This window comes from Stegastes partitus, unplaced genomic scaffold (genome assembly GCF_000690725.1).
Source record: "Stegastes partitus isolate 25-593 unplaced genomic scaffold, Stegastes_partitus-1.0.2 Scaffold848, whole genome shotgun sequence".
Lineage (NCBI taxonomy): Eukaryota > Metazoa > Chordata > Actinopteri > Pomacentridae > Stegastes > Stegastes partitus.
Window position 1 is genome coordinate 252,832 of NW_007578579.1, and position 25,076 is coordinate 277,907.

At 43.0% G+C, this 25,076-nt stretch overlaps 1 protein-coding gene across 1 annotated transcript in view; it reads left to right on the top strand.

Annotated features, from left to right (window-relative positions):
• Positions 1-24,554, top strand: part of LOC103365514 (activin receptor type-1) — a 26,898-nt gene extending 2,344 nt beyond the window's left edge. The window contains exons 2-12 of the mRNA XM_008292972.1: positions 10,965-11,039; positions 11,682-11,933; positions 13,737-14,009; positions 14,224-14,490; positions 15,725-15,930; positions 18,812-18,911; positions 20,496-20,642; positions 20,903-21,178; positions 22,257-22,454; positions 23,179-23,309; positions 23,443-24,554. Of these exons, the coding sequence (XP_008291194.1) occupies positions 10,988-11,039; positions 11,682-11,933; positions 13,737-14,009; positions 14,224-14,490; positions 15,725-15,930; positions 18,812-18,911; positions 20,496-20,642; positions 20,903-21,178; positions 22,257-22,454; positions 23,179-23,309; positions 23,443-23,577 (2,037 nt within the window). The 5' untranslated portion in view covers positions 10,965-10,987 and the 3' untranslated portion in view covers positions 23,578-24,554. The remainder of the gene's footprint in view (positions 1-10,964; positions 11,040-11,681; positions 11,934-13,736; positions 14,010-14,223; positions 14,491-15,724; positions 15,931-18,811; positions 18,912-20,495; positions 20,643-20,902; positions 21,179-22,256; positions 22,455-23,178; positions 23,310-23,442) is intronic.
• Positions 24,555-25,076: the final 522 nt, after the last annotated feature.

The following is a 25,076-nucleotide window of genomic DNA, read 5'->3' on the forward strand; positions in this document are numbered from 1 at the left end:
TCTCCTGACTAGATCTTTGCTTCTCCTGACTGGATTTGTTTCCAAAAAGGGGCTTAAATGAGTCTGTTTTGAGCCTTATGCAGTAACTCAGTAGTTTAAGAGAATCCTTTAAGTCATTTAGGATTCTAATCAATCATCATTTTAATTATTGACTAATTATTTTGTTGATTTGTTTTCACCCTAAACTTACAGAAATGCTCTGCCTATGCCTGACCAAACGACTGTCAGCTGCCAAAGCAGTCGCTGAATAATCATCTGTTGATTGATGATCAATTAATTAGCTTGATAATTAAGTAATTTAGTTGCGGCATTACTTAGAAATGCAGGCATGTCAGTCTGAAAGTTAGAACGCCTCCTACACAGATTTCATTCAGGATTTTATTTCCACATTACGGCTCCCAGATTCTTTGGCTGCAGAGATCTTGGCCCGTGCTGTTGCCCTTCTTTCTGATGGCTATTAAGTGTATAATTTGCCCAGAGAGGTCTGAGCATTGCGGAAAAGCGTGAAGCGAGGCAGAGGGGTGGGTTGTTTTTTGGGGGGTGGTGGGGGCAGACCTCTGATAGCAATCATTTCTCTGTGCACAATAATTAGGCTGTCAGAAAGCAGCTGGCAGTTTGGGGTTGAAACAATATGCAAGTGGAGGGAGAAAGAAGCGCTAGCTGTAAAAAAAAAAAAAAAAGCCTGTGAGAGTGTTGGGGGTGGTGGTGGTGGTGCTGGTGTGTGTGTATACATATGTGTGTGTGTGGAATCAGGTTACACAGTCTGTCATTAACAAGGGAACTGCAGTTATGAGACCAAGATAGACTGCTTCAAGTCTGAGCAAGAGTCTGAGGCTCATCGCTCTTCCATGTAGGTGGCTCTCAAGTAAGGGAAGAAAAGGAGGGAGGAAGGGGGAGGGAGGGAGGAGAGACTGTATTTGTGTGTGTGTGCAGTAGGATATGAATATGTGTGTAAGCAAGTGGGAGGTGGCGGCTGAGGGATAGAAAAAAGGGGGCAGGATTTGGCTTGAAGTCTGGCGTCAGAGTAGCAACCTTAAGCTATCCCGCTTCACCTTTTGTCCACATGTAAGTCGTGTGCGTTTGTGCTGACTTACTCGAAAGTTTGACTAGCAACAGACCTGGCATCGGATGAGGCAGCAGGCTGCAGAGGAACACAGCATGTGGGTTGAATTTGCTTCTGCTCTGTGCTCCGTGTCCAACTTTTTAGAAAGGGGCCCTCTGTCTGCAGTGTTATTTTTAGTCAAAAAAAAATTAAAAAAAATCCTTGAGCCTTTTAATAATCATCAGCCTTATGTGTAGCCCAAACATATCACGACGTGAAGAGCTGTCTGGGACTCGCAGGCTCTGCAGTCTCAGCAGGACACGGGAAGTTAGAAGAGGGGGGAAAAAGAGAATGAGATAAAAAACCGCCTGCGTGTCTGCCAGATTTTTAGTCTTGTTCCACTGTTTGGCTGTTTGGGAGCTCACTCTTCTCTTTATCTGGTGGCTCTGCACAGACTTATTGATTCCCCCTATTCTGTGTTCAAATGTGGATGTAGACCAGTGGAGACGGCAGAGAAAGGAGACGAGACGCTACTGTCTGCACGCGCACACACACACACACACACACACACACACACACACACACACACACACACACACACTCATAGATCTGCAGTGCTCGTGGCTCCTCTCCTCTCTCTTCACTAACCCCAGACTGCACTGGAGACAGTCTGCAATACACATTTTATGAGCCCTTCACTCGCTGCAGTGCTCTTGTCTTATCACTCAGCTGTTAGGGGGGGAAAGTTATGGCTTTGTTTCGGTCGCTGCTCTTCTCTCTGATCTCATTCCGAGGCTAAGGCCCGGCCTCTCGTACGGTGCGGGCACTTTGTCTGCGTATTGAAACTAATCTACGTTTCATCTCGCAGGGTCACGGGGTTGTAAAAGCTGAAGTTGTTTCCTTATGACGGCGGTAGTTTGCTGTCACTGTTGATGGGAATGAATTAGTCCGGCCCATTTCACGTGACTGGGAAAAAAAACGGAGCATTTATAATGTATTAGTCATTTATTGGTTTTGACATTTCAGTAGAACCTTGCACTATGGCTGAAATCAATATCGCAATAGGTTGTGATTTTTTTTTTTCTTTGCACGCATGCAAAATCTCGGGCTGCATATAATCAGTTTATCTGATAATGATTTTCTCAATTAATTAATAAAACATTTCTTTAAGGTCAAGTTGACATATTTTAATTGCTTTGAATATCAACTGGCAGGTAGCAGGGGGAGAAAAAACAGGAAACGTTTATATTCGCCTGAAACTAGACCAGGGCAGAAAATGTTAAATGGAAAGATGGATGGCTGGATAGATAGATAAATATGAATTTTTTATTCTCTTGGAGAAATTCAGGATGTCCAGCAGCTCTCACATAATGCCACTAAGAAAAATAAAGAAAAATAGGGTGCAAATCGTGGTGGTAGAAGAACCAAGTTAAGGTGCAAGAATAAAAAATAAAAAAAAACAGATGGTGCTGGTACAATAAAAAAAGAAAATTTAAAAATTTAAATATAGTATTGCAATAAAATATATTAAGCATATAGCAATATGTGCCAGCAACTGACACTTCTGTTTTTCAAAAAAATATTCGATAGTTTCACCTACATGCATGGATCCAAACCGAAAGCCCGTGAAAAAAAAAAAGCAAAGTTTGGTCGCACACACAAACCCCAAGCGTGCTGCCACCCTGTCATATCTCTTGATAGACCTGAACAAAGCCCCTTCCTCTGCGGCTTCCATGGAGGCCTTTCAGAGTGCGATAGTCCAGTGCTACCGGGCCTTTTGTTCCCGGGAACATCTGGTCCTTGCCAGCCACTCGGAACCTAAACCTCAGTGTGCTGCGGCAGCTTCGCCCTGGTCGCCCTCTGTGTGTACCCAGGTTTGATTTGCTTCGTTTAATGTGTAGCAGGGTGGGATGATTCCTATATTCTTGTGTATTTCTGTTTGTTTGTGTGTCTTTCTGTTTTCTGTGCCTCGATAAGTAAAGGGGTTACATTCAAAGAAATATGATTAAATTCATAATAAACCTTTTCTTTATTAATAATAGGTCATCAATAATAAATATCGATATTGACTTAAATGAATACTGTGATCATTTCTTAGGTGCATCATTTGAGCCTACTTCAAAATATTATTTTGCATTTGATTTAAAAAATGCATCCTATCGTACCTGTGGGTTCATTTAACCGGTACGTCAGCAAAATCAGTTGAAAATTAAAAGAAAATATACCCGTGTTTCAGTGCAACAGACAGATATTTTTTTTGATTAGAATTGGCTTTGAATTTTAACTCCTATACAGAAAAATCCCACAATCATCGTATGATCATGATTCACCTCCACTGAAAAGTGATAAATGAGAGTTATCACCCAGATTTACAGACGAGGACCCTTTTACATTTCTCTTTCATTTCTGACTTCCTTGCGAGTTTCTTGCGTTGCTGCAGGTCTATTCCTTTAGAAGTCTGGAAGGACAGGAAACTCAAGGCCATAAAGACTCCATTGGCAGCTGCATGCAATGGCCCGGGTCTGTCGCGCTATGGAGCACAAAGCTGTATACACATTCACTGTTTTGTTGCAGATTGTTTGCTCAGTGATTATCATCACAATGGAGAATGGTTTGGCCGATGTGTGTCTGGTTGCACAGTGTTGGTTATCATATTATCCCTCTGATTGCTGTTGCTCAGTCTCTGCTGGGCAAAGCACAGAATCAATCCAGACTTAATATTCCCTGAGCTTTGAGTAGCTGCACACATACTTCTTTGGTCTATTTACCTGACTGACTTGTTTCACAAGGAGGAAAGAGTGCTCAGAGGGTGTACCCTGATACAAATCAAGGTGTCCTTTTGAGAGAAGGATTGCCCCCGGGGCGGTGAACTTTGTGAGATGGTCATTTGGAGGGAGAATGTTTGTGCATTCCTCTGTTGGCAAACATGGCTGAGGGCCATAAAGACAGTGTTTGAATTGGCCGTTTCAAATGTTTTGATGGCTGTGTGAAAATGAATGTCTAATTGCTATGGTGACCATTGCGTAGAAGACTTGTTAACGATGTCTTCGCAGTGCTGTAAAGCCTTCAGAGTTGCGTCCCGTGAGACATCACACGACACCAAGCCACAGTAAAACCCGCGAGAACCACGAAAACCATGGTCCCTGTGCAGAGATTTTAAATGTTTGCTTACGTTTTGCTTCTTTGTGCAGTTGATAAGATGTCTTGCGATAATGTCGGAACAACTGTGCGCATTGTCTGCATTCGAGGCTTTGTATCATGTGTCCTCTGTCTTCTCTGACAGCTATTGCCCCTGGGTACTCTATCCTGTCTGCACACAAATAAAACTTTGTCGTGGAATTTCATTGGAAACAAAAGTGTCATCAAAATGCTTGTCTGTTAGGCGATGGGGCCGTCGCCAAGTGTGTCAGGGGTGTTGTTAGTGCAGAGGTGGAAGATAGGGTGGGACTACATCACGAAGAAAAGGCAAGCATTGTCTCTGATTACATTTGATCTAGGCCAAGTACAGTATGTGTGTGTGTGCATATGTGTGTGCATATATGTGTGTATGTTCACCCTGTCTAGTGCTGTATCCAAGGAACAAAAACCTGCTATGCTGTTGCCTACTACAATTAATGTGCGAGTGAGAATTGGACATAAGCAGGGGGGCATTTGCATTTGATTACATTCCTCACATTGTGAAACGGGGCAGCTGCTAAAATACTGTCGGGCCCTGAGAGGTGGAGCCCGGCCCCGGCATGATGGGCCGCTGCAGATTTCACGAGCTCCCCACTGAAGTTACTTTCTCACCTCTCAGTTGACGAGGCCTTTGACCGCAGAGGTGCGTTTCCAAAAGTTAAGGAGATTCTTGCTTCTGCTCTCTTGCAGGTGCGCGAACAAATAGCTGCCACGAACACTTTAGTTATTGTTACCGTACTGGAGGATGTGACCCATATGTAGGTTCCCATATACGTGTTCTACATAGTGTTGCCACAATGCCTTTGATACGCTGCCTGTCCAAGCATAATAATAATGAGGCTGAAATGATACCACAGGAACAACCTGAATATCAGGAAAGGTAATGTAACATAAGATGACAGAACATTGAACTACATTTTTTCATTAATTAAAAAGAAAAAAGTCGACATTGTTAATGCAAGACGGTGGAGAACGCATCCGATGGTGAATACAGCTCGCTTGTCACTAAATAAAGCACGCTTGTTCGTTTGACCTATATTTAAAGGCATGATGTCACGTTATCTGTCACATTTGCTAACATGTCACTCCTCGAATCCTGTGAACAAGTATGTCCGCAAGATGCTCTGCCGAGTTGGACGTTTTGGCTCCATCGGTGTCGGTGTCTGTAGACTTGCCCTGACTGTCGGCTGTAAGGGGCTTAATGCCACACTTCGCTTTGCGTGTCTACAGTGTGGACGGTCCGTGGAGGGTCGGCGAGAGCGCTTGTTTTTGCAGCCATGTCTCTCGCTTTGTCGCTATGGAAGCTGCAGTTTGCTTATGAGGGAAGAAAAAAGTGCTTGGACAAGTGCTTCACTCAAATACTGCCCCGCTGTCACACATCGAGGCAGGACAAACGGTGTTAGGACGCTGCCGTTCTTTAAGTACGAATACCGGTAGAACATGGGTGTCGAATCGATGTGTCCCTCTTCCAACACACCTGATTCAAATGATCAGGATCGTTATCAGGCTTCTGCAGAGCTTGATGATGAGCTGATCATTTGAATCGGGTGTGTTGGAAGAGGGACACATCTAAAACATGCAGGATTGTGGCCCTCGAAGACCAGGATTCGACACCCCTGTGGTAGAATATGTAAGAGTATTGTTTTTAACAGCAGTGTCTTTTGAGTATCAGTATACCATGCAACCCTAATTCAGCACATACTTGTTCTGCATATACTCTCGTAGTCTTGGGCAGATGAAAAACTTTATGTCACTCTGACACTAGGGAACATGGGAAATATACTACTGGCCTAAGAGCACTGCAGGTTGAGATTGGAGAAAAACTACAGTCTGGAAATTGCACTTTTACTGGTAGTTCTTGCATACTGTTGTTTGGTTAATGGTTGGTTCTCATGGAGTTCGCTTTTCGTTTCTAATTGTATTGTTTAATTTCTGTTGTTTTAAATGTACTCATTTTAAAAAGTCAGCCTTCCAAAGGGAGTAAAGCTGTTCGGCTCGACAGTAGCTGTGCACATTGTCCATTTGCTCAGCTCGCTACAACAAAAGATCGAAGATGGTTAGATGATACAGGTTGATCATATGTCTGTTACATAGACATTCATCACTGATATGTTTTAAAACTGATATTTTACAACCCAAAACTAATTTTCTACCAAGATTTTTGGGCAGACCCATCTCACAGGGTTTGATATGCCATCAACCTGCAAGATTCCTGATATCTCTCAGTGTGTGGAGGCCTTAAGCCAAATGCCAGCTACACTACAAGCTTCCCACTGCATGACAGGCATGTTGGATGACAGGACCCATCACGTCTGTCCTACACAGGTTTGCTTCAAGGTGTTCTAGACAGGTGACACGTTGTGACGTTGACATGTCCTTAGATATCGTAGTTGTTGAGAAAAACATCGATTCTAATGTTCTACGTGCTTTAGGGAAAGCGTTATCACATTCTACGTTGGTACTGTACTTTGGAAATCCAAGTCGATTGGTGCAGCTGAGTTGTCTTTTCAGCTGCTGATCATTTGCAATGTGCACTTTTCTTTTAAAGACACATTTTAAAATAGAATAGTGAATTTGCATTCTGCTCAGTTTGGATGCACAGTTAAACAAAGTGGGAGTGTGTAATCCCTCATAACCTTTTAAGGTTTTAGGTTAAGGTTGTGTGTTCTTTCAACTTAGTTTTAATCATCCCAAGTGCTGTGTTTGACTAGGCAGAGAATGCTTTCAGACCGAGCTGAGCATGTTGATTTGCTAAGCTGTAGTGTGAATTTGAATGTGGGCTGCTGCAAAGAGGACGACTTTCGCCCTCAGGTCTGTATTACACCCACATCCACCTAGGAGCGAACCATCTGTGTGTCCCTGATGGCATGCTGGCACTTTGGCTGTCTGGGTCTGGGTCGGGGGAGAGAGAGAGAGGGACGGGGACAGGGACACGAACAGCAGTCTCCGCATTGCCCCACTCTCTGCCTGCTTCTTCCCTCGCCTCCCTGCAGTTTGCTGCAGTTTCCTCGGTGCCCGGGCTATTTGTGCCATGGTAACTGTGCCAGCCTGCCAGCTCAGACACAGATTCCACCTCTCGTCTCCCTCTTTGCCAGCATGATGACTCAGCAGCTCCTGCAGGGCTTCAGCCTCCTCCCTCCTCAACCTCAGTGATACACTATGCTCATCAGACAAAGTAGTGTTTTGTCATTCTCTCCCGTAGCTGACCTGAATACAAAACAGACCAAAATGATAGAGCGTCCAACTAGACTAATATGTTTTGTTTGTTGTTGAAAGCTACTTCAACAGTCGCTTTGAAAATGTCACTTAGAAGTAATGGATGGTGATAAAATACTGGGTATAATATGACATTTGAAGCTGTAGTCTTGTAAGTAGGATTGCGTCCTCCAGTCTATTTAAATCATAACTGTCTGTGTGCTTTTTTTTTTTTTTTTTTTTGTGGGTTCAGTTGTACTAATAACAGCATGTGAGTGGCATGTTTAATCATCTCCATCTAATCACTTTAAGCTCTGCTCAACTTCTTAGAGCAGTGCTTATCAAGATAGCCCTCTGGAGTGGGATCACTGGAAAGAGTCTGGGAAGGAAACGCGGCGTCATAAAATGGGGGCCATGATATGTAGGATCACTTTAAAGTCTCCTCAGCAGGAGTCTACCCTAACACACTTTTCACTGGGCCACGTCTATTTCAGCTGTTTCTCTTGGGTTGTACACACTTTGGGCAGTTTGTGCCGAGCTCAATGTGGTCTTTTATGTTTCGAATCTACAAGGTCACTAGTTACGCATCTCAGAGGTTCTGAAGTCATCATACAAAATACCTGTGGTGGAAAAGGAATTTAGGCTCTTAAGGGAAAAAGAAAAAAGAAATGCCGACAAAGTCGTCCATTCAGAGTATTCTACATTCTATTGGGCTAAAAGAATTTAGGTTTCGTAACCTTAAATGCCTTTAAAAATCAAAGGCAGAAGTACAGAGTAAGTAAAGTACAAGTATCTCAGCGTTGTACTACAGTTGAATTACTTTCACAAGCTCAGGACACCAATAAATGGCAAAAATGGCCACCAGACCAGTATAAGTTGTGTTGTTGCACACGATGCACAGCCAGTTATAGAAAAGTAATTGTCTTAAAGGATTGTAAAGCAACTTACTAAAAGTTTTGCATGCATATTGATGTTAAGTCACCTTTTTGCTGCTGTGAAATTTTCTCCTGCTTTTTAAGCGTAGTAAGGGTCACTATATTATTAGCGCTGACCACTATAAACATGGGAAAAATACATCGTAAGTTATAATTACCGTGCGGTGTTCATACCAGTTTCCTATTACAGCACCACATCAGAGGACGTAGGAAGAGGGAATAAAAGGAAAGATGGGGGTTGAGACAGATAGAAGAGGGGGGAAACGAGAGCACACCCTTGGCAGGATGTCAGCACCGTGCGCACACACACACACACACACACTACACAACACTGCCAGAGAATTCAATACGCAGGGGTAGAGGGCTGCAACACACACATTTACGCACAGCGCCACAAAATTGTCTGCTCAGATCGCAATCGGTTCTGCAGATGGTAGCCCTGCCGCTCTCCTTCCTACCAATCCCTTCTGAGGTTTCCAATATCAGGACTAGTCCTGGCTGCGTATTTGTCAAGCAAAGCTGATGGTTAGCTTGATATGTGTCACCCGCTAGCCATGGTGTGGAATCTTTTCTGTGTATGCAATGCAAACACTGTAAGTAATATTAACTTTGCATGCATTCAAATACATATTCTGCTATCCAAAACTTTCAGGCATGTTGAGATTCTTATCCATCAGGGAGGTTTCTGATCAGTACCGTACAAAAACATACACTACAGACCAGGTGACGCCACAGACCCGGAGGTTTGCGATGCATGGACCGAAATATTTGCTGTACATCTTAACCGCAAACACATAAACAATAGACTGCTCGGCTGTTGGGATGTCAGCGAGTGGCTCACTCCTTACAGTTTATTTAAGACAAAGTGTCTGCGTGGGAGAGATGAACTGAGAGGGAGAGAGAATTTCACAGCCCCGTCGAGGGTTTTCAGCTGTAAATATAAACAAAAATGCAGCAAATCATTTACCTACAGTAATTAAGGCCATTAAGTGGAGCCTCATGACATGCTCTACTTACTTAATTGAGGTGAGTTATTGATCTGTCAGGAGAGTGTGAGTCAGGATGATGTGCTTGTGGTTTTTTTTTTTTACGTGAGTGGTATATGAGTCAGTATCAAGAAGAACACAGTTACTTTTGTCAGGGTGTCTGGTGTGTGTGTGGGCCAGACGATGTCTTTTACACCTCAGCTTATCTCTTTGACCTGTCTCCTCCGGCCTCCTGACTCCGCCGTCGCCCAGCCGAGCCCACCCCCCCAGCATGATGCCCTTCTTCCCAGTGTCCCCCTGGGCGCCGACACTAGACACCTCCTCGTCCCACTGCCTCCCCTCCCTTCAGCACTGTCGCAGCCCACTCTGGCCCACATATCCCTCACACGCTCACCCCGTTCTCTGCCCTTCTCTGACCCACTGTCCCCCAGTTGCCCCCGGGCCGTACCTCCCTTGCCTCCCAATGCCCTCCTGCCTGTTCTCTTCCCCCCCCTCCATCGCTGCTCCCCCCCTCTCCTCCCGTCCGACGGGAGCAGACAGAGCTCCCGATTATCTCTGTGTGGCATGCTCTGTTTTGTGCTCTGATTAAAGGAGCAGCATGTGGTCTGTGTGTGAGCGGCCTGTGCAGACGCTGCCGTTGGGCTAATGCTAACATTACCTGCTTAATCATTTATGTCTGGGAGACGGGCACAAAGGCTTGGCGGGGATGGAGGCGGGGGGTGCCGGGGTATTTATCAGTGGCACAGATGCACTCAGGCGCGCACGCACATGCTGCCAAGATAACGTTTGCGGTGCTTGGTAAAGCATGAACGAGGCACGCTCCAGGCTAAAGTCTCCACAAAACTTACACGTCGTCTTTATGAAACGGGGAGTTTGGGGGGGATTTTTTTTATTTTTTATTTTTTTTAACCCCCCCTTCGAGTTCGCAGCGTGAGTAAAACTGGTGGTCTGTTTGAATCTGTCACTGGGTGAAGCAAGCAAACAAACATAACTGCACAGCATATGTGAACGGTTCTTAGAGACGCATTAAATATTGAAGGATTAGACTGTCTCCAGGTCTCTGAACGATAGTGGTCGGGCACCCACACTCATTCTCCTCGCTCTCCTCCGCTCCTCTTTCTCCTCCTCCTCCTCCTCCTCCTCCTCATGTCTGTCTGCTCCTCTCCCCTCACTGCCAAGCAGCCTGTCCCTCCAACACACTCAGACATCAACACACACACCACACACACACACACACCACACACACTCACGCACCGAGGCAGCCAATAGGAGAGCACCAGTCTCCCCATTGCTTGCCACTCAATGCCTTGTTGCCAGGACAACAGGAAGGCATGAGACCCACTTTACTTGAGCATTTTAAACTTGGTGTTGACTTTTTTTTTTCTGAAAACAAGAAAAGGTCTCCCTCTGTAAAAATTGCTCCCTCTAATACTCTTAGGTCGACGGCAAATCCTGTCATTATCGGTCTGTCTCTCTTGGTCATCTGTCTGACTGCATGGCGATCTGAGAGATGATGCACAAAGATATTCCATCGCATCAATATGAAAACTCCTGGATGCAGTTTTATCTGTTTTTAATTGGAACGCAACCTTGATTTTTTTGTGGTTTTTTTTCCCTCTCCCCCTCCAGGTCTACAGTGACGAGTGGGGACTATGTTTCTGTTGGTTGTGATCACCCTGGTCCTTCCCTGCTCTAGCTTGGAAGGTAAGCATCCTGTCACAAAACACAGCTTTTCACATCAGATCTGAAAGAGAGCTGCAGCTAAAGGGAGGGGAGGTTTCTGTTCGCAAAAATAGACGAGATCCAGTTGAACTTGTGCTTCCTCTGAATGTGTTGCAGAGTCATCAGTCCTGGTACTGCAATGAGCAAATTTACAGTAGGCCAGAGACAAAAGGTCCCGAGTCTGTGCAATAGCTGAAAAGACGTGGACTGGACATCTGCATTCCCTCTTTTTTTCTTTTAATGTAGTTAACATACACGCAATGTTTTAGACGGTGTCTTTCTTTGTCCCCCTCTTGCATGCAGAGACCAACACTCACTCTTTTTTTTTTTTTCATTTCACCGCCCCTCCTTCAGTCTGTCTCCCTCTCATCTGCTGTCTGTCAGTGTTATTTTAAACAGCTGCAGTGGATTGCAGTGGAGAGTGCTTTTAGGCCGGCAAGCCACACTTATCCCAATGTTTACAACGTACACAGCATATACATGAGTAATTAGAGAACTGGTCGTTTATTATCACAACACATAAGGGGGGTATATTTCTGTCTCATATTATTGGTCTGCCCCTGCAGGACTTCCATTTATTCAAAGATGAATTCTGATCTGTTACGTAATTGTTTTCTTTCGCAGGTGAGGGCAGCGTGAGAAACGAATGTTTGTGTGATGGATCGTCCTGCAGCGGTGAGGACCGGTGTTTTGGCCAGCAGTGCTTCACATCTCTCTCAATGCTGAATGGGACATCAGTCTTACTGAAGGGCTGCATTGTGGGTAATGAAGATGGGGCCTTGCGCTGCGGAAACCTACCGACTCCGGAGCTGGTGGTGGAGTGCTGCAATGGACATTTGTGTAACATGAACACCTCCTTGCAGTCCCCAATGAAAGGTGAGGATTTTGCAAAAAGTGCCTTGTGAACTTTTATCTTCAAATGCCATTTTAACAAGTCTTTTACCCTCATGTTCATCATTCTGACATAACAATACAGAAAAATGTTCTATTCTTCCTTCCTAATATCCTTTACATTGTGCTGTATTACATGCTGCCATTGCTTTCCACACGCATTTCATTTATTTCTGCTATTTGACCTCTTAATAGGGTTGTGTATTCGGACAGTTACACGTGCTAATAAATGCTGGTTGGGCAGCTGTGTGTCATTTTATCATTAGTTAATGAGAAATAATAATTGGAATTCAGAACGTCTGAGAATGAGGAGTAAAGCGGTGACCATGTCAGGGTAGGAAATATCAATTAAGCAATAGACAGTTAGCAAGACCTGCACGCCTGGGAATCGCCAAGGAAATTATCTATGGGTAATGGACAATTAATGATGGAAGACTTCATGCACTCATTGACTGCAAAGGAATATCTATAAAGTATTTAATATAATGACGTTACTTGAAACCCCTAGACTTTTGAGTACCGTGCATTTATAGGGCTATATTGCCTTTACAGTGCTCTTAATATTGATAGGACCCTACTCAAATTGAAGCTCAGAACATTATATTTATTATTTAATTTCACGTTGAATCTGCTAAAGCACAGAGTCTGACCAACTAAATATGTATGACTGTGCAAATGCTTATGGTCTGGAGTGTGTCTGATGACTTAAGAGTTGGCTGTAGAACGGCTTCATTAACAATCCGACCACTAATGTGGGAAGTAATTGTCTAAAACTGCCCAGGGACCTTTTCTGTAGACTTGTTAATCAGTCAACAGTAACAGCTGCATTTCTTTTAAGTGGGTGATGTGGTTAAAAATCAATAACACGATATTACCACATATACTTTTCCTACATTAGGATGCAGACTGGTAATAAAGGAATAATTTAAACTCTTGACCCCGACAGTGAAGGGATCCAGTAGCTCAGTTATGATGTGGGGGACATTTTACTGGGATGGTTTGACTAAACGTATCCCCTTAGAGGGAGAGGTCACTCCAAATCAATACTGAGTGACACTGCCCACATCCATGGGGCATGAGGGTCACTGAATGGTTTGATAAGTATAAAAATAATGTGAATCATATGCTATGGCCCATGCAGTCTCCAGATCCCAACCTAACTGAGCACCAGCGCCGTCTACCACATCAGCAAAACACTAAATGTGGGAATATCTTCTGGGAGAATTGTGTTCATCCGTCCAATAGAGTTCCAGAGACTCAAAGGAATAATGCCACAGCAGTCTGAAACTATTCCGGTGGTGATAAAACACTTGTATGTATGCAAAATAATACATCAAGGAGCTATGTTAAATCACTGCGGACATATGTGTCAATTTACAGTCAGTGAAGATCACTTTTTGAACAAAATTGCTCAGAATTGGTTAAATATCTGGATTTAGAAAGCAGTAATATGATATATTACGGAAATATGGTTAATCTGGAGGTAATTAATTATCACCATGGCTTCATTTCAATAGATACATTTACCAGAATGAAAAAAAATAAGAGTTATGTTGCCAGAGCATCCATTTAGGTGGGCCTCCTCGGTAAATACAGTGAAACTCATTTCATATTTCAGGTTGGATTTCATCATTTAAACTTACTTCAGTGGCCTCTTCGGTGACTGGCCAACAAAGAGATGTTTTTCACCTGCATGTTTTCTGTTGTGAGTGAATGCCATTTAATTTAATGGGTTGCTAATGGTATTACTCTAATGGGTTTCCCCATATCTGTGCTTCCTCTTATCAGATGTAGAACTGTCTGCTGGCAGACCAGTCCTCAGAGACCAGGAGTGTGTATGCGAGGGCGGCGGGTGCGAGCATGACCATCGCTGCACAGGCCAGCAGTGTTTCTCCTCTCTGAAGATGATTGATGGGGCAGCCATCCAACAGAAGGGCTGCCTGAGGGACGACGAGAAGGGCAGAGCCACCTGTGCCATGCCACCCTCATCGGCCCATGTTGTCAAGTGCTGCCAGGGCCATCTGTGTAACATGAACGTCACTGTGCAAGCTCCAGGGAAAGGTGACTTTGTACACATTGCACAGATTTCTCTTGGCCGCTGTTCATCACGGGCCTTATGTCACTTAAGATCGCACAAAAGTTCCGCTTCGGAGCTGGTGTCTCGTTTCATATCTTTATTGGCAAAGCACTGATTTCATGTGGCTCTTGTTTTTTAAACACCTGAAGTTCGGCTGTTTATTTACAAGCTATCTTTTCTCCCTAAATCCTTTTGCAGAAGAGGAAGTAAAGCCGCCGATCAAAGAGGAGCACCAGTGTGTGTGCGAGGGGAGCTCATGTGTAACGGGGAATCGCTGCATGGGCCACCAGTGTTTCTCATCTCTGACAGTTAACGCCGGCTCCCTGATGTACCAAAAGGGCTGCTTTAAGGCCTATGAGCAGAGCACGCTGACCTGCAAGACTCCGCCTTCCAGAGACCAGATTGTCGAGTGCTGCCATGGCCACCTGTGTAACATGAACAGCACGGTGGAGCTACCTGTCAAAGGTACAGCACAATAACACAGAGTGCATCACATGTACAAATACTCTCAGGAGCTCCATCTGTTGATTTCAGCATTGAACTCTTGTGTACTTTTAACTAAACCTGTTCCACACAAAAGTGCTGCTTAGGTTTCATGTATTCAGAACAGGAACGACAAAGTAACAGATATTCATTCCTCTCCATCATTCTCTACTGAGACCGCTTCACCACAGGCTGTGAAATTATCTGGCATTGCTGTTCTGGATGGTTTCTGTTGGCCTGAGTTACACCTCTGTGTGGTCACGCTCCTGGCACCTCATGAAACAGAAAAGGGGGGAGACAGTGGGCAACTAGGGGGAGGTTTTGAATATTATTTAGTCATGGTCCACTTCTTTTCTGTCCTCTCAGTGGCTGTCAGAGCTGGCTGACAAGAGCCTGGAGGGGAGAGGCCACCTGGGATTGAAGGAGAGACAGGCATCTATACACAGAGCTGTTGTCCTTTTTTTGTTTCTTTGACCTGTACTTTTTCATACGGCGCTCTTGTATATGATATTTTGTGCATAAATATTCACATCTTGAGGTTATGCATAACTGCATAGCTAAATAAAATAGATTGGAAACATGTTGCACCATGACATATAGAATATATTTGGAGTTGTTGTTTTTTTGTGTGTTTTTAGAAAAATGCATTCACTTCCCATGTGTTTGGTTCAAGTCAAGTGAGCTCCTAAAAAGTGTTGCTAGTTAGTGTATTTGAAAGAAAGAGTTCATTATGCAAGTAGAGAAAAGGGGGATCATTGTCTGTGCTGCAGGCAGAGCTGAGCAGTCTTTCCCTTGGAATGTCTGGAAAGTGTGAATGGTGGTCAGTTCCTCTGGCTGGCCTCTGCTGACTTGATGAGATCCACTCTGTGTGTGTGTGTGCGTACCAGTGAATGCTCTTGTGTATGTGTGTTCCGTGCGCGCCCACCCATAGCTTGTTGCCCATAACAGAGTGCTGCAAACCTGTGATTTGTGCATGGTTTAACTTCACCATGTGTGGTCCAGTCAGAAGCTACCGCAAAGAAGAGCTTTCCTTCGCTGTCTCTAACTTTCAAGTTGAGTTCTGATTGAAGCTCTTGCTTGTTGTGTTCTGCAAGCAAACTGTGCTCGGACAGATAAAAGTCAGATTTATTTGTTAACATTGAAACCCTATCTTGTGTTTCAGAAATATCCAACAGGATGACATGAAACATCTTTGTGTTTTCCTCTCCCCTTACAGCTGATGAACTATCCAGCTACAGTGTGACCACACTGGCTATTGTCATCGTGGCGCCCATCATTGTTCTCATCTTCCTCTCCGCCGTCGCTATCCTGGTGTTCAAACGCATCCATCACAACCAGATGGAGAGACTAACCTCACGAGATGCTGAATATGGAACCATCGATGGCCTCATAGCGTCTAACGTGGGGGAGAGCACTCTGGCGGTGAGTAGTAGACGCTATAAAGGAGGCTACCTTCAGTGCAGCATTTGAAATGGAGAAGATCTCCTGAGCTCATTAGAAAGATCAGTATTACGAGCTGCTCAAGGCATATTTTAATGGGCCGATGTGTTAAATATGCAGCCATATCAAATTCCAATCTTTTATTTTAACCCATTGCTTTCCCTTTGTGGCAGATACCACAGAGGTGTTGGTAGCATTATGCACGGCTTCTAGCAAGGACCCACATTATATGCTTGGATCAGTGCTCTTGTGTGTGTGGTTGGAACAAGTTTGAGTCAGTAAATAAAAGTAGATCAGTTTTATGAGTAAATGGATGCGTAAACTGTGTTAGATTTACTGCCATGATGCATCTGAGAGGTGCACATTTGTGTTATGCAAAATAAATTGGTAGGGTGACAAATCATGTTAAACCTGGATGTAAAGCAGTAAAAAGGCTCTCTGCAATTCATTTCAGTTCATTTTGTCATGGTACAGCCAGCCATGCCCAATATGTGTGATGTCTGACTATATACATTAGTAGTAAGTATAAGAAGTATTTTCATAAATTCAGCTGAAGACATTTCTCAGCTGAAGTTTGTCGTATTTAAATAATTTAGTAAAATAAACAAACATTTCATAGGACTGGAACCCGTCATAACTTTGACTGGTTTGTTATCTGGTGTTAATTCCAAAATGTGAATTAATTAAGAGCGATATCACATTCAGTCCATTCCTCTGAATTTGGGTGGCAGAGTGAGTCATTACAGATGGATCACAGAGACTCCCTTTAAAGTCTCCAAAAACAGAGAATGTGAATGCCCTTCTGTAATTATGTGTTGTGTTAACTCCAGAGCTTCTGCTGATGACTTAAAATACTGTTGTTTCAGAGGGGACTTCTGTCTATTCTTTGTACACGTGCACTATTTATAAGATAACAGACAATAGAGGCATGATGGCATGATAAACGGTGTTCAGAGTTGTGATCAAGGCCGTCATGTGGTGGCACTGTAATTAAAAGTTTTCTCTTTTTCCCTATGGTGTAATTGTAAAGCCATTTCCAGTATGAATCTTCTCATCTCTGCCATGTTTAGGGCTTTAAACAGAAAAAATCCATATTTAGCTGTAATGAAATGATGGATATATTGTATAAACACACGGGTAATGTTTAAGCCTTATATATGCAGGTTGTTTGCTCAAGGTCCGTCTCCATACATGATTAAACAGTACAGACTATCACCTCAAAACTTCATGTACTTTTCTTGATCACAGTCTTAACAGTGTTTTGGTAATTGTAAGGTAAAATGTTTAGTGGATGCATATGCATGAAGTTTGTGTGTGAATATGTGGGTGGTGCTGCTGCTGCTGCTGCTGGAAAAAAAACAAACAAAAAGCAAAACTTGTTTTGCATCTTTTCAGTCATTTTTCCAGCCTGTTAGAGGAATGCCTTTTGCTATTTATTTTCTCTCCACTCAACCGTGGATTGTAAGTTTCCTACTGAGTGGTTTATGTTTTGAGGCCCGCTAAACTGATCCAGAGTTTAGGTGGAGTCCTGTGGTTAGCATTTAGTCTGAAAGACGACCCAGCACATTCATTGGCTCACACACTGTGTAATCAGGTTCAACAGAAACTGCTCACAGTCCAGTTGGAGCCCTTACAAAATACAGTACATGGCTGTTACCATCCTTTTTGTCATTCTATATCCTCACTAAATCCTGCATTTGTAGTGAGTTGTCTTCTTTAGCTCTCAAGGAAGATAGCATCTCCAATTATAAACATGTCTAAACTCTTCAAATTCCAGATTGTCCTCCTCATTTCGAAATATGAAACTTGGAAATAATGAACCCAACTGTCAAAGTATATTCATTTGTGTATATGTGTATCAAAGAGATAGACACATTCTCTCGTTCCATCTATTTCCACGGTCCATCAATACACTTGGCAATGAAGGGCCCAAATATGGAGCCACAGAATGTTTGCTTCAGCATAATTAAAAAGTGCTTGGCAGCACCATGAGAAAGGTTATTAGGAACAGTGGTGTGCTTGTGAAAAGCAAATCGCACTGAAACACATGTGCTTGTCCCCCTGCAGCCTGCTGCCCAGACATCCTCTCTGATTATAATGATATTGCAGCGTTCTGATTGCATTCTGCTGCTTAACGGCCTGGCCCAAATATACCCTCCTAAAAACAATCCTCCTGTACCAAAGAGAGGGATTTAAACTCTCTGCAGAGTAACTCATCATTTATTTTATGGCCTCTGTCTTGCATTCCTGTGTTGTGATTCCAAATCGTCTCTCAGGCAGCTCCTGCATTATGCATCTGTTTATCTGAGGCATCACTCTTCTCTGTTTTCAATCCTCATTCTCCCCTCCCAGTTTAGTCATTTGTTTTGCTCAGCAGCTGCTGACTGTGTTGCTGTGCACTGCCCTCCTGTGTCAGCTCTGGGGTGCTGCACGTCTTAGAAATGAGATAAAAATAAAAGGCTTAGCAGCATTGCGCCTGTTTTGGAGTCTGGCCCTTGGATTAGATAAAATCTCCAGTGCCCACACCAGTCACCAGGGAGGGGGTGGCACTTCTGCTGTTTACTCAGCAGGGGGCACTCTGCACCTCCAGCACAGACACACACCCACACTCACACACACATTATCCTGGTGCACACACAGCTTGCTCCCCTCCATCCCATGTGGGTGCCACATCAAAGACGGCCTGCTTGTATTAATCTCCATCTGAGCCCCAGATGCTCTGTATTTCTTCATTTTTAGGCTTCAGCTACAGGATTCTTTTGGGAAGGTTTTCATTCAGATAGCTCGCTCGCCAACGTATTCACAGACACACATGCAAATATACAAGTCCTCTACCCTTTGTTTATGTTTGTGTCTTTCCCAGGATCTGCTGGATCATTCCTGCACTTCAGGAAGTGGCTCAGGACTCCCTTTTCTTGTTCAGAGAACCGTTGCTCGACAGATCACACTTAATGAGTGTGTGGGTAAGTGTCCTGTTTAGGCTATTTTCATATTCACAGTAGCAGAGCATTAAAAGCTAGTCATTGACTTCGTCGAGGCAGTCCCAACTGCTCTGACTCAGGGGCATCTGGCAAAAAAAAAATGTGGTAAATTTGCTCTATAAAGGACAGTCATGGTCTCAACTTCAGCCTCATAGCAGCCGCATATCATTTGGCAGGCCAGTCTGTGACCAGCAAATGCAGTATGTGTATGGGCATATTGTAAATACCAGATACAGAACTTTGTAGCATGTGACGGTTCAACTGTTTACTTCGCTTGTATTGAGCGAGGAACAGACGACTGATGTCATAAGTTACCAGAACTGATCCAACATGGCGGGTTGGAAACTCTCCATCGGCTCTCCCAGGGGAGAACTTCCAACGCGCCATGTTGGATCTTGATGTCTGATAATCCTTCAATCTGGACTTTGTGGTTCATGTTTAATCTGTTCACTAATGCATTTCATTTAGCTAGTTTGTAAACCCAAAGAATCCCGTGGAAGCATTCAAAACATGCAATTCAAGTACTTACAAATCTTGGAGGAACTCTAAGTAAGAAAGTAAGAAAGCAGTTGCAAAACAGGCGAGTCACTGTGAGGATATTCTGAAACTGGGCCAGAAGGAATGTGCAACAGTTCAGCAGCGAAGTCCCCAGTGTCAACATTGCAATTTAGTTTTGAGATTGCCTGTAGTATGTTAAGTGTCAGTGGAAATATTACCAACAGCAAACACACTTTTAAGCAGACAAACACATTGCTATAATTATCAGTGCTGAAGGTTAAGTCACTCATGGTGAAATAAGCTCATGCATCAGTCTTCTACACCACTTCTCCTACAATTAAATCTGCATTAATTGCTTTTTGGCCACTGGAGGGCAGCAAAATGAGCTGACATTTACACACCACACACCAGCTTCTAAAGTTGTTATGGTTGGTTATGGTAATAGCAAACTGTTGCCTGTTTACACATCAAGTAGAAACAGCTACATTACTGTTCTCATGGGATTGTTTTTCAGCCCTTTGGCTTGTCTTATTTGTCCAACTTTGGATAGAGGTATCTGAATCTGCAGCCGATAAATATTTGTCTTTCTTTACCAGCCACTCAGTAACTTGATACACTAAAAAAAGCTAAAACCTAAAAAAGGTTGTGGAGTTGTTTTTTTTTCCTTTTTTATTGTTTGGGAAATATAGGATTTTGCTTTGTGCTGGAAATATTTGATTTTTATTTTGCTTTAATCCCACAAATCTTGACTGATGCAAGTGTGTAGCTACATGTTGCCTGAATTCAAGACCAGGTGTGCCACAAAATCAAAGTTTTCGACAGCAACAGGTTTGTCTAAACATGAAGGTTTTGCTGTCACCTTCATTTCATTTTTCCAACATAGTGTTTTTAATAATCTATCAGAACCAGGTGTTGAGAGTTAAAGTAGATTTATTTACTGACCTTCTGCTTCTTTGGGATGCAATGAAACACGCGTCGACTCTTTCATGACCAACACAGTTCTAGCGTAGTTTTACTGCGGAGGTAGTTTGTGAGTTTGATCATTTCTCTCTTCTTTCTGCCTCCCAGGAAAGGGCCGCTATGGTGAAGTGTGGCGGGGACAGTGGCAAGGGGAGAGTGTCGCAGTTAAAATCTTCTCCTCTCGAGATGAGAAGTCCTGGTTCAGAGAGACTGAAATCTACAACACCGTGCTGCTGAGACACGAGAACATCTTGGGTATGTAACTTATCACACGATTGGGTTCAGCGAGCTGTGAAAACGCTGTAGGAAGCAAACAACTGTTATTTTAATTTCCTGCTTGTAGGTGCACGCTTTTGAACAACACACAATAGAACCTTTTGTGCCAATTTACACCTAAACAGTGGAGGATTTGAACTATACAGGCCATGTGTTGTGTAAAGATATTTTTGTTATTTTGAATGCTCTGCTAAAAATCTGGCCATATATACCGACATGTATTTGTGTTTTCAACTCAGGCTTCATCGCCTCAGACATGACATCGAGGAACTCCAGTACTCAACTGTGGCTCATCACTCACTTCCACGAGATGGGCTCCCTGTATGATTACCTTCAGCTCAGCACCCTCGATGCGTCCAGCTGCCTCCGCATGGCGCTCTCCATCGCCAGCGGCCTGGCACATTTACATGTCGAGATTTTTGGCACCCAGGGCAAGCCGGCCATTGCCCACCGAGACCTCAAGAGCAAAAACATATTGGTGAAAAAGAACGGACAGTGCTGCATCGCTGACCTTGGTGAGAATACTGTGTGTGAATGTGTGTGTATATATATATCTATCCCACAGAACTTTTTTATTTTAAAATCTACTTTAAAAGATGTCATGAATTGTGGGAGAAATGTGTAAAATGGTGCACAGGACAGCTGAAATATGTACTTATTGAAAAGTGTGGTATCTCAAGTATTTAACTCAGCGTAATCACATTATAGCTTCAAAAAAAGCTGCTAGAAGCTGATGCACCTTGGTGTCAACTAGCTACTGAAGGGTGAATTGAAGTGTACTGTTTATGGGCGTTGGATGAGATATGCATCTGCCGTTATATTGCTTTGTTCCTGTCTATGCGCTTAGCCATATTTGTTGTTAATTTAAGACGAGCAACCAACCCAGCCCTTAACCAAAAAGACATTTAGAACACCCTGGACCACTTTATCTAATGTTCCATTTTCAGATGCTTGTATAACAACTAATTCAGGTGCACGCTAGAACCTGGCGACGGGCTTGACATGTTTACAGGCTCGATGCTCCGGATGACGCATTTTGCTGTCCTGACAAACATGGCAGCAGTTGTTTTTCTCCTGACTGAGTTCTTGTTATGTTAGAGTACATCCTGTATGAGGGAACAAGCTTGTTTGCACTGAGCGGGTAGTGCTTCATCATTTAAATCCACTGATTTATAGAGGCTAGTGTTTTGTCCCTAATATACATACTGCTGCTACCTGAGACAGGGAAGTTAATGTCCCCTTTAACTCAAAACTGTGTCTTTCTTATCGTTGCCTCACGTGGATGTTTGGTCTTTGCCGTGGAGATGTATGTGCAAGAGTTTGACGTGAGAAGACTGTTTTAGAATTCATCTGCTGAAGAACAAAAGTGTTGAATTCAGTCCAAGACATGCGTGCATGAGTGTATAGTTTGGAAGATAAAAAGGGTTCAATATGCATCTTATTCATGAAGAGGACAGTTGAAACCTACAACACATCAACACCGTGGATGAGAGTTTTGGTGACATAGGAGACATCTTGGGTCCAGCAGTCAAAAAAAATGTAAAAACTATACTTTTGAGGGGATATTAAAAGTATTTTTTGTTCCAATATCAGGTCTGGCAGTTATGCATTTTCAAGACACCAACGAGTTAGACGTGGGGAACAACCCTAAAGTTGGCACAAAGCGCTACATGGCCCCTGAAGTGCTCGATGACTCCATCCAGATGGACTGCTTTGAGTCCTACAAGAGAGTGGACATCTGGGCCCTGGGCCTCGTCCTGTGGGAGATCGCCAGGAGGACAGTCAGTAATGGTCAGTACATGTTTTACACAACGTGGTCCTGTTGGATTCATTGTCGTCCTGTCTTGGTTATATCACTTAGGCACCGGGCCATCTGCTAGGGCTGGACGTTGTGTCATAGCGTTACACGTAGGCATAAATATCCTATATGGTAGTTATCAGAAAATCTGACTGACATATTAAGGGTTCGATAGGGGGAAAAAATCTTTGCAAATACGTTGCCCTCACTTTGCTCCAGTCAGGGCTGTCTTCAGAGTTAACACAGTATCATTGCTTCAACTTGGACTAACTAAAAGCTTTTCTGCTATTGATGGAAAGATGGCCTTGAAATATATATATATATATGTGTGTGTGTGTGTGTGTATACGCCTCTATCCACTGTGGTTTGTGGAGAAGCCAGAAGCATCTGCACTCATTTATGTGAAATAAAACCTGCTTCCTCCATTTACTGTCAGATGGGTTTATCACTTTATCGCAGGAACTCGGCTTTCAGCAACACTTAAGGTATTGATTTACCCCTGACACAGTAACTTCACATCTTTACCTTTTTTTTTTTTTTTTCTCACGGCTGCACTTTGGAGCAAGTTTAGGGAAAGAAACCAGCCACACCGCAACGTGAATCACTTTTCATACACCTTATTTTAAGTCGGTCATTGTTTGGTATAACTTGTATTTTGCACTTCGTAAATTATGTCATCGCGAAAGTGAATTATTGCACGCTCTGCTCTACTTATAGGCATTGTAGAAGACTACAAGCCACCTTTTCATGACGTGGTTCCAAGTGATCCCAGTTTTGAGGACATGAAGAAGGTTGTTTGTGTGGATCAGCAGAGGCCCAACATCCCAAACAGATGGTTTTCAGATCCAGTAAGTAATGTTCAAACTGTCATTCAGAGGCACATAATTCAAGGTAACACAGTTTTGACTTCAAGAAGCATTTGAGTAATATTGTTGTGTTGAGCTGCGACAAACTGATGGATTTATTTCTCCTCATTTCTAGACTTTAACGTCCATGGCTAAACTCATGAAGGAGTGCTGGTACCAGAATCCATCAGCCAGATTAACAGCACTGCGCATCAAAAAGACTCTGACAAAGATCGACAACTCTCTGGACAAAATAAAAACAGACATTTGAGCCTTCCTCAACAACAAGAGGCAGACATATGCTAAAGGCCTTTGAAGACATCCAGAGGATGGACCATCTTAGAGAAATCTCAGAAGATAAAAGACTTGATGGGTTCAGTGCCCTTATAGTGGCACAGGCCTATATTTATTTTAAAACACTTGGCGGGACACATTTTGGCATCCAAAGATGGCTTACCGGGCATTTCTGAGACTGCCGATGGTCTTAGAAATAGGAAAATATCTATTCGACGTATAACATAGGAGCTGGACTGTTAGAAATGTTCTTCGAGGAAGAAACTGTCACTTGGGCATTTGAGTAGGATTGCTTTTGTTAGAAGTGCAGCTTTTGTTTGACACATTTTTAGTTTGAAAAATGTCTGAACATAGCAATTTCACTTTATCTCTTTAATCGTACTGCATTGGTCATTTGCATTAAGGTGGATTTCACATGGAACTGAAGCCAACTTGTCAGTTGAGCTTCACACTTAAATCAGCAAACTTTCTACAACAGCGATCAATGCAAGGCGTGTTACGTTTTACTTTGTGTGTCATGCGATACTGTTTACAATGCTGTCAGAACAAGTTTATAGGGATTTCATCAGTTCTATAACATTAAGTTGTACAGGTTCATCAATGGCACTGTCCTTTTCCTGATATATCGTCCAACTACAGGTACTCTGTTGCAAAACCTTTTGTATATCACCATGAACTTTACGTTGAATTATGTATCTGTTCTGTTTTGTTTCTTCAGCTTTACAGAGACAAATGCTTAAAGAACAAATAAAAAATCTGCTAGACGATGCTGAACTCTATTCCTCCGGAGGCCTGTAAGTAAGCCTGTAAAGCCTGTATACTGTCTTAACGCGTGCATTGTTGTCTTAATGCGTGCATTGTCAAGTAAATGAAGTCAAACTTCAGCCTTTTTTTTAATTTCCTTAACATTTTATATCAATTAGTGATTTCTATTAATTAAATAGTAAAAAATTATTTTATCTGTCTCATTTGTCTTGATGCTGTGTCCTGTAGATATATTTATTAGGTGTGGTAATGATGCTGTGTTTGGGGACTACGGTGAGTCTGCTGCTGTGGTCCTGGTTGAAATACCTCAACAACTATTGAAGAGATTGCCATGAAACTCTACACGGAAACTCTTGACCTGCAGAGATTTAAGTCTGTGAACTTTGGTAAATCCCTAACTCTTCCACCAGCACTACCAGCAGGTTCAATTAGTCACTTATTAGGAGCATCCTACGGTCTTTGGCGTCACTTTTGGTCTAGGGCCACCATGAATTTTACATTTTTGGTTTTGAATTAAATATCTTGACAACAATTTAATAGATTGCTGGAAATGCTGCTCTAGATATTTATTGCCCTTAATACTATGTTTAGATCCCCCATTTTTATTTATTTATTTTTTGTATCAGAGGTAAAATTTAAATTCGCCCATTAATATTTAGGTATTTGTCCAACTCATGTAATTCCCATCTGCCTCAGCTGTACTCTGTGTTT